The sequence below is a fragment of the Biomphalaria glabrata genome, chromosome 3 (genome assembly GCF_947242115.1).
Source record: "Biomphalaria glabrata chromosome 3, xgBioGlab47.1, whole genome shotgun sequence".
In the NCBI taxonomy this organism is placed as follows: domain Eukaryota; kingdom Metazoa; phylum Mollusca; class Gastropoda; family Planorbidae; genus Biomphalaria; species Biomphalaria glabrata.
Genome location: NC_074713.1, coordinates 14,245,653 through 14,261,112, shown reverse-complemented (window position 1 = coordinate 14,261,112; position 15,460 = coordinate 14,245,653). Strand labels below are relative to the sequence as shown.

General features: G+C 30.9%; 1 protein-coding gene across 3 annotated transcripts in view; it reads right to left on the bottom strand.

Moving 5' to 3' along the window:
* LOC106066216 (cilia- and flagella-associated protein 61-like) overlaps positions 1-15,050 on the bottom strand; it is a 161,786-nt gene extending 146,736 nt beyond the window's left edge. Inside the window, exons 1-16 of one of the 3 annotated variants that reach the window (XM_056023560.1) lie at positions 15,033-15,050; positions 13,214-13,388; positions 11,646-11,790; positions 10,139-10,289; positions 9,886-10,009; positions 8,923-9,055; positions 8,132-8,297; positions 7,301-7,354; positions 6,336-6,472; positions 5,279-5,409; positions 4,845-4,953; positions 4,245-4,315; positions 3,973-4,099; positions 3,170-3,247; positions 2,598-2,735; positions 1,115-1,183 (exon numbers count right to left, since the gene is read on the bottom strand). In XM_056023560.1, coding sequence (XP_055879535.1) covers positions 1,115-1,183; positions 2,598-2,735; positions 3,170-3,247; positions 3,973-4,099; positions 4,245-4,315; positions 4,845-4,953; positions 5,279-5,409; positions 6,336-6,472; positions 7,301-7,354; positions 8,132-8,297; positions 8,923-9,055; positions 9,886-10,009; positions 10,139-10,289; positions 11,646-11,790; positions 13,214-13,353 — 1,773 coding nt within the window. In that variant the 5' untranslated portion in view covers positions 13,354-13,388; positions 15,033-15,050. Of the gene's footprint in view, positions 1-1,114; positions 1,184-2,597; positions 2,736-3,169; positions 3,248-3,972; positions 4,100-4,244; positions 4,316-4,844; positions 4,954-5,278; positions 5,410-6,335; positions 6,473-7,300; positions 7,355-8,131; positions 8,298-8,922; positions 9,056-9,885; positions 10,010-10,138; positions 10,290-11,645; positions 11,791-13,213; positions 13,389-14,907; positions 14,927-14,970 lie in introns of those variants that run through there. The other 2 variants (XM_056023558.1, XM_056023559.1) reach the window with 2 other exon arrangements.
* Positions 15,051-15,460: the final 410 nt, after the last annotated feature.

Genomic DNA, 15,460 nt, shown 5'->3' with positions numbered 1-15,460 from the left:
TTGTTAAACCATTATTTTTTTAAAAATTGATAGACATCTTAACATTATTATTTAGTAAGGATTACCCAATACCAGTGGAGGAACAGTGGCTGAGCAGTAAAGCATTTGGCTTCAGAACTGGGGGTTCTGGGTTCTAAGACTGGGATATTTAATTTTGCGATCTTTGGGTGCCTCTGAGTCCACCCAGCTCTAATGGGTACCTGACATTTGTTGGGGAAAAGTAAAGGCAGTTGGTCATTGTGCTGGCCACAAGACACCCTTGTTAACCGTAGGCCACAACAGATGACCTTTACATCATCTGGCCTATAGACCACAAGGTCTGAAAGGGGAATTTTTTTTTACTCAATACCAGCAGACCCAAAGTAGGACAGAAAGGAGGACAACACTTTAGAAAAGAGGACCAAAAACAGTAAAAAAAAATAGAGGGAGATCTAATTTATGAAATATGAAAATATACCATAGGTTGTAAAACTACTATCAAGAAGTATTATGTTTCTCAATGAAGCAACATTTTGCATTTTTCATTGTGCAAAAATTGGCGTGGACCTTCATGCATGATATTGTCTTGAGATTGTAATTTGTGTGAAGAATATCACTCATGGATGGAGTCTATGGAGAGTTTGTCTCATTTGAAAACAGTGTGTTATTGAGTGAAAAGATCTGAGAAACAGGTTTTATATGAACAGCTTTGAATAGCAGAACAAAACAGTTCACAAAGGAGTCTGCCATCTCTTTGTAGTACAAATGATTTTAAGCTCTACATATCTACTCAAACAACATAACAATACTCCATGAGAATATATGAATATATTTTTCCTTTTTGAGTGATTTTGTTGAAACTAAAAAGATATGAAGTATTGAATTGTTGGATAGAAACAACACAATGAATTTGGTGAAAGTGATTTTCCCACTTTAGGACAATGCCTGCCAGAAGAAGGATGAGACCTCAAAAAGGAGGATATATCCTACAATAAGCTAGACATCTGGCAACTATCTACTAAGTGGGACATGACATCAGCATGACCTACTAAATGTGAAATACTTAAAGATACTTTATTTGTACAAAGCCAAAGACGAGAAAGACAAAAAGATAATATGCCAAGATGTCTCTTACTGCTTCAGAAGTAAATGGTGGATACAAAGCATAGTACAGACTGGTCTTTCTAGAAAGTCTCAGAATTTCCTGTCAAGATAAAAAAAAAATCTGTTTAGAAGAATGCATCATTTAATTAATAATTTTCTTTTAAATTTATTGATTATGTAAATTTGTGACTTGAGTCAAGGCACTATAAATAAGTATGACTATGAAAGTATAAATATGATTTTTTTTATTTTGTCAATATGTTTAATAATGCATTTCTGACTGAAATTACAGAAAAGAACTTTGATATACATTAACAATTATGATAAACTCTAAGTACATTAAAGAAGGTAAAGGCAGTTCTATAATTTTTATATAGGAAATATTCAACCTCATGATTTTATTACAATTAAAGCCAATCATTTAAAGCATTGTAAGTTATAACAATATATAAGTTACACCCAGGTATGTTTAAACATGCATTAGTTTTACAAAACTATCATATATACTATCATAGTATAGGTTTACAAAACGATCATATATACCATCATAGTATAGGTTTACAAAACTATCATATATACCATCATAGTATAGGTTTACAAAATGATCATATATACCATCATAGTATAGGTTTACAAAACTATCATATATACCATCATAGTATAGGTTTACAAAATGATCATATATACCATCATAGTATAGGTTTACAAAACTATCATATATACCATCATAGTATAGGTTTACAAAACTATCATATATACCATCATAGTATAGGTTTACAAAACTATCATATATACCATCATAGTATAGGTTTACAAAACTATCATATATACTATCATAGTATAGGTTTACAAAACTATCACATATACCATCATAGTATAGGTTTACAAAACTATCATATATACCATCATAGTATAGGTTTACAAAACTATCATATATACTATCATAGTATAGGTTTACAAAACTATCATATATACTATCATAGTATAGGTTTACAAAACTATCATATATACCATCATAGTATAGGTTTACAAAACTATCATATATATCATCATAGTATAGGTTTACAAAAGTATCATATATACTATCATAGTATAGGTTTACAAAACTATCATATATACCATCATAGTATAGGTTTACAAAACTATCATATATACTATCATAGTATAGGTTTACAAAACTATCATATATACTATCATAGTATTGAAGGTTTAGACTAAAATATATAAATTATGAAAAACAGAAAACTCGTTTGTTTAAATTGTTCTCTCTATGGAACTGATCCTTTAGAATCTCTTGAACCAAAGCACACAATCCTGAATGGTTATGGTGTCCTAATTGGCATAAAATCATTTTCTTGAGTAATATCACTTAACATCATAACTTGAAATACATATATTTTTTTTAATATTAAATCATCAACTTGAGTTATGAATTGAAAAAAAATGTAACAAATTAATGACACGAAAATTAAAGATATTTTGAAATAGACAAAAAAATATCCAAGGGAGATTACCTTAAAGAAATGTTTGGTCAGGTGGCTGAAAACTGGATTGACTACAAAATGATTGAGATGTCCATGTTGCTCTCTGCTGTGATGGTTGAAGTAGATAAAGTCCTCAATGTTATAGTGAGCCCTGATGTAGTCTATGTCCTGAATAACCAACAGAGAGTTTGATTTACTTTCTAACAAGATATTAACCACATTATTCACTTCCTACAATAATTTAAAACTCTGGAGTAACTAATTTTCATTAGTTGGGAGTCTTTGACTATAATTGTCAGATCACTTTGGTGAAATGAAAAGACTATAAATTAACTTTAAAATTTACAATTAGATAATTAATTATGATGTACAAATCATCCTCTTTTATGATACAAATTTCCTAGTTGCAGTGAAAGTGGAAAGAAAACAAAATGTCTAGAACAGAGCAAAGCTGCTTATAACTACTTTCTATCATCTTGGTTTGGAAGTTTTAAAAAAATTACCTGGTTACTATTTGTTGAAGATCTTGTACTAAATTATGGTGCTTGAAATAATGGATATGAAAACTGTATCTTCCAAAGTTTAGAAAAATCTCGACTAACCTCTTCCCTGCGTATAATGGAGACACCCACAATTTGACCAAGACATTCACCAACAAAAGCTTGAATTTCAGTTCCATCCTAGAGACAAGAAATCCAAAAGTGAGCTGCTGCTGTACCTGAGTGAGCATCTATTGACTACAACTAGGAACAGCAGAAGTTACTAGCAACATAGGAGCTTTAAGTTCTACCAAGAACATTTTTGTGTTGTTGTTTTTTTCAGAATGATTTTGAAATTTAATTTAAGATGTGCAAAGCTCAAATTTGCTGAGTGTGCGCCAACAATTAGGTTGTCAACTGTTTAGGCTTCAACAGTCACTAGCTGGAAATGATAGCATAGAGGACTCACTAGAATGGCCAGTAATGGCGTGAGGCCTGTGAGGGTCATGCTGGACAGTTATTAAAAGGCTGGCTGTGGTATTTTCCTTAATTTCTATTTTGTAATCATAAGGAAGATTACAAATATAACCTCCAATTACTTCCGTAACATGATGTAAACCTCATCCCAATTTAGATTTCAATCTTTAGTATGCTTACTTTTCTCATTGTACTGTCTAAAATGAAGCATATTCGTCAATTTTTTTTATTAAAAATTTTTTTGGGGCCTCTAAATAAGAAAAAAAACTCTTGCAATTTCATTAATTTATCTAAATGATATGTGAATTCTTCTCAATTTTTATGTAAATGTCTTCAGATTCAAATTAATAATCAATATTAAAAGTGAACAATGCTGTTCCAAGTTTTATCATGTTATAAATGAGCTAAATGTCTAATTAAATAATAAAGTCCATAAAAAATATACTTACTGGATCTCTCCTTGCTGTCAGATAAACTTGTAAATCTCTGAGAATATTTGTTTTATGTGCAATAGTGTCAACCAACTTTTCAATATTTTCAAAGTCTGCCTTGACAGCTTTGCGTACTTTAAAATTTCTTGTTACAATAAAGAAACAGAAAGAGAAAAGATTAAAACAATGGAAAAGCATAAAATCAAACATTTTCCTTGATTAATTTCACAAACGTAAAATGTCTTTAAAATGGTTCACTAGATATAGCTGTTTAACTGCTTCAGACTTACTTGAGTAGGCCAGATCGATGAAATACATACAACTCTTGAGGCAGAATGCTGGGACATTTGGGTGTAACTCTCTGATGTTAAAAAAGAAGTATTTTTAATTGTCAAGATCCATGAATTGGATGTATGGAAAATAAAAGTTCCTATTTCAGACCTTGCAATCTATAGGGCAGTTGATGTTAAGGTCATCTGTTTCTTAGGCCAATGGTTAACAAGCAGGGCATCATGGGCCAGCACAATGACCAACTGCCTTTACTTCCTCCAACTAAAGTCAGCTACCCATTAGAGTTGGGTGGACTCAGGGTGCCTTAAAAATCCCAATATTCACCAATATTCAAACCCAGGACCCCAGGTTTGGAAGCCAAGTGCTCGCTGGATATAAGTGATCACAACATAAATATCAACAGCAGGTAACAAGAAAAAAAAAAAAATATTATTACAAATTACATCAAAGAGTCAAGACGATGTGACTCTTGACCAATGGAAAAGTTTTCTCACAAGGGTCAAGAATGAGAAATTGGCACCTAATATCTTTTAAATATAAAATGTAAATGTTGATTAAAAAGACTATAATATTTTAAACAAGACAAACTTTAGACTTACCACAAAATTTTGTATGAGAGGAAACTCTGGTACCATGTGAGGTACTGTTATGATGCAAAAGTCTCGATCAGGAAATTTGGAAAATGCTTTTGGTAAAAAGTCAAAAGATCTGAAAGAAAAACAAAATCCAAGCATTTTTCTATTTTGTCTTCAAATCTAATGTAAGACTTTAAGCTTAAACAAATAAAAAAATGTGTGAATCCCAAATCAATAGAATGCAGTAGTCCAACCAATAAAGAAAATAGAAATAAAGCCATCAGAACTACTCCTTGACAATAGAGGCAGAGACCAAAAGTTCACTAGGCACAGAATCAAAGATTTATCCCTTTCCCCCATCCTCTAGTGCTGCTATCTTAAGTTCCTAATCACCAGCACAGAGTAAGTCAGTGATAAATAGTTAGTGATAATTCTAAATACTTTGACTTTACAGTCACCTCATTTCATACTGCTCTGCAATACAGAACAGTTGGATACTGAAGGCATTGGGAGCTCCACAGAATGTGGGCACAAATCTTCTTTGTTTTTCTGGCTTCAGATACTTGGGAGCTTTAAACTCTGTGTTTTCCTGAAAGAATGCAAACAAATTTTAACTCAAACATATGCTTACAGTGTTCAGTTTGTAATTTGCAAAATGTTAATATTTTTAAACCATATTCAATCGTTCTTGAAGGAGAAAAAATAACAATACATATCATGTCTTTATCTTTATGATTTAACAATAACTACAACTCAATGGGATGCAACATGAGAAATCAGTAAGATATCAGCAAAGTAGCCTAGTACCCAGCGTTGGGCTATGACCAATAGCAAACCTTCAGCATGAACATCAGGTGATGACTCATAGCTTAACTTAAACACTATCTACTTGAAAGCTGAAGTCAGCCAGGCTACCTAAAAATATCCATGGTAGACACACAAATCTGCTTTTTTGAAGAGATTCACTTCAATGGCTCAAGGTATCACCATCATTTTATTTAACAATTTTCAGCCTTTAACATTTCATAACACCTAACAACAGTTTACAATACTAAGTATACAAATACATACGTAGAGAAAACTGTCTAAAACAGTTTGCTAATCGTGTCAGTTTTACAAAATAGTTATTTATATAGCCAATATCTACTAGGAGTTTAAATGACTCTTTGTAACGAAATACAATTTTGCCATATAAATTACCTATTTTTTCTGTTGATCAAGATGCCCATTATTGGACATGTATAAAATAAAATATTGTTTGGAAAGGTTATAAAACAAATTATAAATGATGAGTATATCAATACTTATTGAGATATACTAGTGGGAGTAGATAGTGTCTCTCTCTCTCTCTATATATATATATATATATATGGTCTCTCTCTCTCTCTCTTTTTTTATAAATATATATATGTATATATATATATATATATATATATATATATATATACGAGATTATGTAATACTAATATGGTTTTCAATAATTTTAAAGCTTAAAATTCCCTATTGACTACTTACATTTCCTTTCTCAGATAGCAACATTTCTGCTACAGAGGTAGGAGAAGGTACTCTCTGAACAAAGGCAACATTAGAAACAGGCACAGTCAGTGCAGATTGACTCAGCTTGACAGTTTTTTTAACAAAAGTTGTCTCAGCTAAAACCAAAAGTAATAATGAACATAATTTACAAAAAAAAAAGTAAATTTACCCCATTCAATGATGGGGTTACAGCTGATAATTTTTTTTAATCCATTGCAGGCACATACCTATATATTTTGCCAAACAAACTTGACATTCATTACAATGAAATATTGTAGGCATTCACTGTAGTTTTTCCAAGAACAATGTACTATATGAAAACTTAAAACAAAATGAACTGTTGGCACATTTACTTTTATGCAGTGCTTTTTTTTTGTAAAAAAAATAGGTGCTGGTACTCAGTGATGGATTGCCTACGTTTTAACTACAATAAAATTAATAATAAACGTTAAAATGCAAGAAAAGTAATAATTTTTTCCCTACATTGAAAAAGGTGCCAGTACAGTAGTGGTGCGTAGAGTCACAAAAAAAGCACTGCTTTTATCTATATAACAGACTTTGGACTGGAGCCCACAATGGAAGAGAAAGGCTCGGAGACCAAAGCAAACACTAGGAAGATAAGTAAAACAAGAATCCGGAAACCCTGGGGCAGAATTTTTGTGGATGCCCTTACACTTTTTTGGAATCTTTAATAAAAAATTCACTTATTAATTATAATACTAATATCTAAAAGCATGCCATAGTTTAGAAGAAAAAATAGACTATTTGTAAATTTAATCTGATTTTCCTTCTTTAATAAAAAAATAAAATTATTTAATAGGTATTATAAGTCAAAAAATTATATTTTGTATATTTTTGAGTTTGTGGAGGGTTGGGCCATGGGTTGACCCACATCCATAGGCCACAATATGTGAAGAGATGAATCAAAGTTATTAAGAACTTACTTTTGTCACTACAGTTACTGCTGACTGACAGAGCATCATTCCTTGCATTAGAATCTGAAGTTGAAAGAAAAAATATTTAATACTCAAATATAAATATTACAATTTTGTTACTTCAGAAGATATTATTGTTTAAAAAAAAACATTTTTTTTCCTAAACTACATTAATTTTTTAAAATGTTAAAAAAAATGTTTCATTAATTAATGACTCAAATGTTATGGTTTATATATTAATGTCCCATTGAGCCAACGTGTAGTGGGTGTGCTGGCTGAGTGGTAAAGCACTTAGCTACCAAAGCAAAGGATCTCTATGTTCAATCCAAAAAAAGACTGGGATTTTGAGCTTTTGAATTTTTAGGATACTCTGAGTGCACCCAATTCTAATGGGTACCTGACATATGTTTGCAAAGTAAAGGTGGTTGGTCCTTGTGCTGGCCATCAGGATAACCTTCTTAATAGTCATTCATAGAAACAGATGATCTTTACCTTTACCCTATTCTAGGCTTACATGTTACATGAAAGCAGTAAAAAAAAATTCACCATAAAAAGACTGGTAAAAAGGTTAAAGACTTGTATGGATTGAAAGTGCTGCCCATAAAAGTGTATTAATGGCAGCTTTTCCTCATTAGGGGGTTATAACAAAAAAATAAAAATGTAAAAGTTTATTCTTAATTTTTTGATAATTTCTAAGCTGCATATAAAGGTCTTTCACAACTTTGAAAATTATTCCAATTAATAATATTTATAAAGTTTTGCAGCCTTATATATAAGCTTGTGTCAAGTGTAAAACAGAATCTAAAAATCAAATCAAATCAAATCTTTCCTATTGCCTACCATAAAACAAATTCTCTGAGCTTGTGGGACGGGGTGGTTCCACAATGTTGTCATCTGGGTGTGGCTTTCTAAGTCCATTAAATGGAATGAGCTCAAAGCATTCATTTAATAAATCTAAGTTGACATCTGTACTGATGCTCATAAAGCCATAGGATGTTTTTTCCACCTGAAAACAATAAAATGTTTGTTGTTTAGAAACTCTTCCATACAATGGAACCAGAACAACAAATACCACACACAAACACAGTCACTAAATACCCTAACACAAGAACATTCACTTAAGCCCTCACATAAACACAGTCACTAAAGCCCACACACAAATACAGTCACTAAATACCACACAAAAACACAGTCACTAAATACCCCACACAAGAACATTCACTTAAGCGCACACATAAACACAGTCACTAAAGCCAAACACAAACACAGTCACTAAATACCACACACAAACACAGTCACTAAAGCCCACAATTATTCTTATCTTATTAATTACAGACATTCCTTCAAAAGAGCAGTTAATCATGCCCAACGCATATCCATGTATTTATCTAGTCATAATTAGAGACTTCAACTCTGAGAAGTTTTTGGTTTTCCAGGCTGACTTAACCCATTCTATGCTTCCATCCATGGCATCTCAATGGTGCAGGATTCAAACTCTACCAGCAGCCATTCCAAACATCCATACAGAGGTTCAGGCTAGGATGTAGTTCTAAAGGGAACATCCAAAACATTAAAAACAATTTTTTTAAAATTCAGATCTAATGAATAAGAGATAAAACAAGATGAATTACCTCAGCCACAAGACACTGCATCTCAGCATCTTGGGCCTCAATGAGCTCTGCCAAAAAGTAATCACCATAGGTATTATGTAGCATTTCGCTCTGGCGGTTGAAGATGGGTGTTAAATCATCATGGTCCTCTACACTGAAGAGACAAGCAAATTACACTGACATTATAATTATAGAGGGAGTGGAGCTTTAGTCTATACAACTGACAATCGTTTGAAGAAATAAGTATAAAGTTTTGTATCCAAAATTTAGATTCATAATGTAGATAAAGCAGAGTTTGTCATTGGATCAATGAGGTATCAAGGACAATATGACCAACTGTCTCTTAAAACTTCAGTAGATATCAGGTACACCTATTAAAGCAAGGCTGACTCTAATTTTCCCTAATTTTAAGAAAAAATTCCATCTTCTTTCATGTTTTAAATTCAGAACATTGATTGTAACATTCATTGACTTTTTTACCAAATGGCCACCACAACAATAAAACTCATATGAGAAATTAAAGTATCAGTGCTAAGGTGTACAAAATACAGATTAATCTCCTTTTTTTGGAGATGGTTGACAATAATGTCATGATGCCAGCAAATTGACAAACCACTAAAATTTCACATACATAATACACATTAAAACTTGGTTGACTCAGAAATATTCTAAAATCCAGATTTGTATTCAGATTAACGGAGAATTCATACAACTTTTTTTTTCGTTTCTGGTTTCACATCAAATATTTTTTTTTTTATAATAAACATTTTCTTTGAAGTAATAATAAAAGTAATAATAAAAGTGATAATGAAAGTAATAATAAAACTGATACTATACAAAGGGCTATAGTTTGGATTTCAACTTACAGTATTTATTATTATTCTAAAAAAAAAAAAAACTATAACTAAACGCAGAACTATAACAACTGCGAAATAATTCTTCTCTATTAATCACAAAAGGGATGTAAAAAAATAAAACTCTTACAAAGCTTGTCTGATATGAAGAGTTCTCACATGTTCATGTCTCTTGCATACAAACAAAGAATGTGAATCAGAAGGTGCTAACTCTTTTTTTTCCATAGCTGAAAATGCTTTAGTCAGTGAAGAATCTGCACAAAAATAGATCAAACAAATAACTTCTTCACAAATCCTTACAAAATGGCTTCACAAGTTTTATCCTCCTCTATTACAAAGTATTGCATCAAGGATATTTGACTCCTATTACTGTATGGGCATACCTGGCTTGTATCCCTTTGGGATAAGCAAAAACAAAAAGTGAAGGTCTGGGACAGCATTGAAGGCTGTTTTGATAATTTCCTGAGCACAGCCTGCAGCATAACTTGACTTGGACACAAAGTAATGAAGGAAAAGGCTGTTCAGAGGTGTAACCTGAGGTGAAGATATTTATTTTAAATATGTTTTAAAATTATAGGTAATTTCTTTTTTATTCAGATCACAGCACAACAACAATTATATTAATCATTGTTGATATTTAATGCAGTGTTTTTTCTTTATAATTTTTTACCTGAATTCTGTGCAAAATATAAAATGTTTATAGAAAATGTCTGTGACTTCCAAAGTTCCCATTACAGTTTATCCTTTACAGAAAATTATTATAAGTCCCTTATTAAAGATATATGTGAACATCCTATTTAATCAAATAAATTATTAACCTTTAAGATTTTTAGAATAAATAAAAAAAAAAACAAAGTTTAAGTTATGACAACAGGATCTTTGTAATAGGATGTACACATATAGCTTTAATAAGGGAGCAAGGAATGAGCCTTCGGAACTATGGAAGTCGCAGACTCAGCTGGGTCCATGTCCATCCTGCCATCTTTGCCTCTTGGTCTTTCAATCTTCTCCATGTTTGTTTTGGTCTTCCGACTTTTCCCCGGAGAGTTCCAGCCTAAGGCCTGTTTTGCAATTCTTTCTGTTGTTTTTTACAATGTGTGCCCAATCCTACCCCGTAATGCATTTTTTAATTTCTTGCTCTATCGCTCACAGACTATTGTTTGAAATTTTGTTGCTTTGTTGATATTTAGATTGCAGATTTTTAGAAACAGCTAGTGTTAGTTTGATAGGACCATAATTTTAAGTCAATGAATGCAGTGCAATACAGAATGTAGCTAAATTACAATAAATATTAAATTATTAATTATCTTTTAACAAAATACATTTTTGAATTATAACAAGTGAAGGAAGTGAATTTTGAACAAATATAATGAAGTCCCACAAAATAAAACTAAAATTAATGAAATCATAGAGATCCTGAAATTTTATTGACCATATTTTGTTCTGAGTATTTTTTATATTTACTTCAAATAAAAATATGCAACTACTTTATGAAAGACCTCTGCAATAGTTTTAAAAATGACCTGATTATGGTTTCTAATTAAATATCCAAAATATTTTTTTTGAATACAAAACAAATATGAAAAAATTCTACATTATCTATCTATATTTATTACATTGTTCAGCTAATATCAAAAGCTAGAATAATCTGTAAGATATTACATATTAGGTCTATAATTAGGTTACAGACAAGTCTACTAAGGACTTTTTAGTCATAAAATAAAACAATAGTGTAATGCTTTATGGAGGCTACTTAAATTTTAAAAAGATCTGAACATTGAAATGAAAACAAAAATCAAGTGACATTTAGCAAGCTATATTTAAGCAAAACTTGTTTAATATCTATAACATTATTAGCATAAAAATGGTAGTAAACTTTGACTTTCTCACTTGTTCAGATGTGTATCTTGAGCTATACCAAGCTTCCCATTCTGCTTGATCAACATCTGGTAGATTAGGATAGTCCAGGAAAGCTCCATGGCCCAATATTTCATCCTCCTTGTTGCAGAGTGTGATGGCTAACACTGCTTTTTCACTGTATCAATAAATACATTTTAATTAATTAAATAATAGCAATGTAAGCATTGTTGTATAGCACGAGGCCTTCATCAGTTACAAAATAAACAAGAAAAAATGAGTAACAATTAATACAAAATTGGCTTAAGTTAACTTATCTGTCCGATGTTGTTCATAATTGAGGCAGAAAAGAAATGAAATGATCTACACTGGTGTAAAAGCAATGGAAATCGGAAGGAATTAGTGATGTCAGGCAAAGATAAAGTGGAAAAGGGTGGAGTGTTTATCCCCATCTCATTTTAAATAAAAGAGTGTTGGTTGTTTTGTTGATCCCATGAGGTTGGAGGGTGCCTGACATGTAAATAAGTCCGTATTCAATCAGCAGACAGGTTTTTTTTGCCATTGCACTGTTGTATAGCAGTAATGAGGAGATCAGTGGTACCCTATGATGTGTGTTATTGAAATGAATATTATTGAGACGGGCTTAGTTGCAAAATTTCGAATGTCTCTAAGGTGTTCTTGGAGTCATGTTTTTAAGGTCCAACCTGCATTTCTAAAATAGATCATTTGACACCTGGCATCACCAGAATGCAAGAACTTTAAGGGAATTCAAAACTTACATGTTTATCAATTGTCTTAGAATTTTTAAATAGACATTTACTCCTAGGCCTTTCCATATATTTTAATATTATGATCCATTTTCCATAAAACAAAGAATTAAAAGTTGCAGTTATGTGTTAATTAGTACCACTTGTTACAAGCATATGAGACTCTTTAGTTATAATCAACACAGAACTGCAACTCTTAGTTCTATACACAATATGTTGGATAGACAATGTCAATATTATTTTCAACTATTACACGATTTTCATTAGACTATCTTTCTTCTCTTTCAACATGCATTTTCAACATTCCACATTCACACTACGTTGCACATGTAGCAATTCATGATAGTTTTACTGAGAGGAACATTTATTTAATCTTTGTGTCTTTTTGAATGATTTTGAAAACATTTTTACTTTTAAATGTGTTGTAAACCTATGCGCTGTGTCCTTAGTAAACTATGCTCAAGCGAGGTAATAGCTAAACTTCCAAATGAACTTAAACCCAGGCAAAGAGCAACAATGAAATGAAATAATTATAATCATTATTCAACAATGAAGGGAATCCATCTACATCATCACTAAACAAATACCTAAGTCAAAAAATTTCTCAATGGGCAAAATTGACTGTCGCCTAAAGACACTACTATATAAAATATTTTTATTTCATATCTAATCCTAGTCTTTATTATGATGTTATCGTAACCATGCTTTAAGCCTAAACCCACATAAACAAAACAAACAAATCCTAACTTTTACATGCTTAATTCCTATTTGTAACATAACCAATGTAAATGACCTAAATGCTCTTCTTTAATGAAATGAAATGTCACAACTTACATAATGTTGACAATGTTCACTCTCCCAAACAATTTTTCTGTCCATGGTTTCACTAATTTGAGTATATGTGGAGCATCTATTGATTCTGTCCGCCGAGCAGTTATAACCTCTGCATCAGCTTCAACATTAAATGTAGCCATGTTTCTTTTATAACTGACTATATCTTAAAGTAATGCTGTAGAAATGTGATTAAAAAAAATATACATGTTAAAAAAATATCTTTATAAACCACATAACTACACGTAGTACATGCTATATATATATATATATATATATCTATTATTGTACAAAAACAAAACAACACATATACAAATATATGAAAATACAAATTTCAGATGTAAAGATAAATAAACTAATTATGACTAACATGCAAACAGATCTAGAAGATTCAAAATGCAGATCTAGACTACTTGGCTAGATCTAGACTGCAATAGAGCTTCACTATTATTTAACTAGAAATATATCTATCTTTACTGTAACTATTGTCATATTGTGACTTAAATTTTTTTTAAAGTGTTCATATTTGTCATCCAGATCATGATCTAGAGTCTAGATCACTAGATGCACATGATCTAAACTTTAAGTAGGCCTATTCTAGCAAATAACTAGGCTATATAGGTCTATATCTAGACTAGAGCTATAAAGTATCATTTATTATTATATGGTCTACTTTTATGACCAGATTAACTAGATCTAGATTCTAGAATCTAGATAACTAGATCTAGTATGACTGGAAATGTAGTCTAGATCTAGAATCTCTACTAGAACATCTGCTCTAATGTCTTATTCAATGTTATACTCTAAGTATAGTCTAAGACGCACTATATTACTATATTGAATTATTCAAATGATTCAGTTATTTCAACTGTCAGACTCACTCAATGACAATCACAATGAATGAATGATTATACAAATATATGGTAATAAAGTCTAGTAAATATTATGCAGTTCACCTCTGATATGGTTCTTACCTGAATCATACATCAGAGGTGAGCGATATAATAGATCTAGTTACTATTACCAAATGTATTAATATTAATAATAAATAATATCATAAACTAACTAATACTAATTTAATATATAATGCTAATATAAGCATATTCTATATTTTAACTAATTTACTAACTAACTTTAATTACAATAGACCATGCAGTATCTTAATAAAATAAGATCAAGAAGCTAGACTGCTAGTAGAATCTAGTAGTAGTAGTATAGATTAGAATCATCAGAATAGGGCCTAGATCATATTCATGATATACTAATATAAATATTATATACTTATTAATACTATAGACAGTTATTATATGACAGTATAGATCTAGAGTCTAGCTATATTTTGTATATTTAATAATAGATCTAGATCTATTCTTTAATTCTATTTCTAGATCTAGACTTTAGATGTTGAATAAATATGATTTATCATAATCATGGTCATGATTCAAGTTGTCCTAGAATTTAGTAGATTTAAGAAGAATATATTCAATATCATCATCATTATGATTGACTGTCAATGATCGAGTCAATGTCGATTGGCAATTATTGGTCAATGAATGAGTAATGAGTGACATGTAGTCATGTTGAATTGTAAATTGTATGTTCGAACTTCGACTGACTTCAATTCATAATATGATCTCTTACTTAGCCTTATTTAATCATTTTATTATGGACTCAGTAGCTCTATTATCTATACCTACTCCCAAATTTAGTTTACATTATATTGCTACTTAAAAAAAAATGCATTGAAATTGATTGTTTACATTTACAAATCAAGTCCTGGAGCCTCTTCAAATTTTGGTCAGTTATAAATAAATATACCCACCATATTTGTCATAGCAACCGCTGGTTCCGGGTTTTTCGCCTTTTTCCTAAGGTCAAAATTCGTATTGAGTTAGGGAAAAGTGCACTTGATCGTTGTTATAGTTACACAGGTCTTGAAAAAAATCTACAAAGTCTTTAGTTCAGTTTTACGGCACTCTGATGTCTATAATAAATTAATTATAATTAAATAACCAACAAATACTTTCAACCACCTTCTTTTTTATTCGTATATTTGATTATATAATTATAATTTAATTATTCTGAATTTGACGTTCATTGTTAATTCCAATCTTGAAATAAAAAAAAAAAATTAAAAGTTTAAATAATCAGAAAGACACAAAGGTAAAGGCTCATTCCTTGCTCCGTATGCTAGAACGAGCCTATACAAATAAACCTTTTTCCCTAGTGCTATCAGAGCAAGGAATCGGT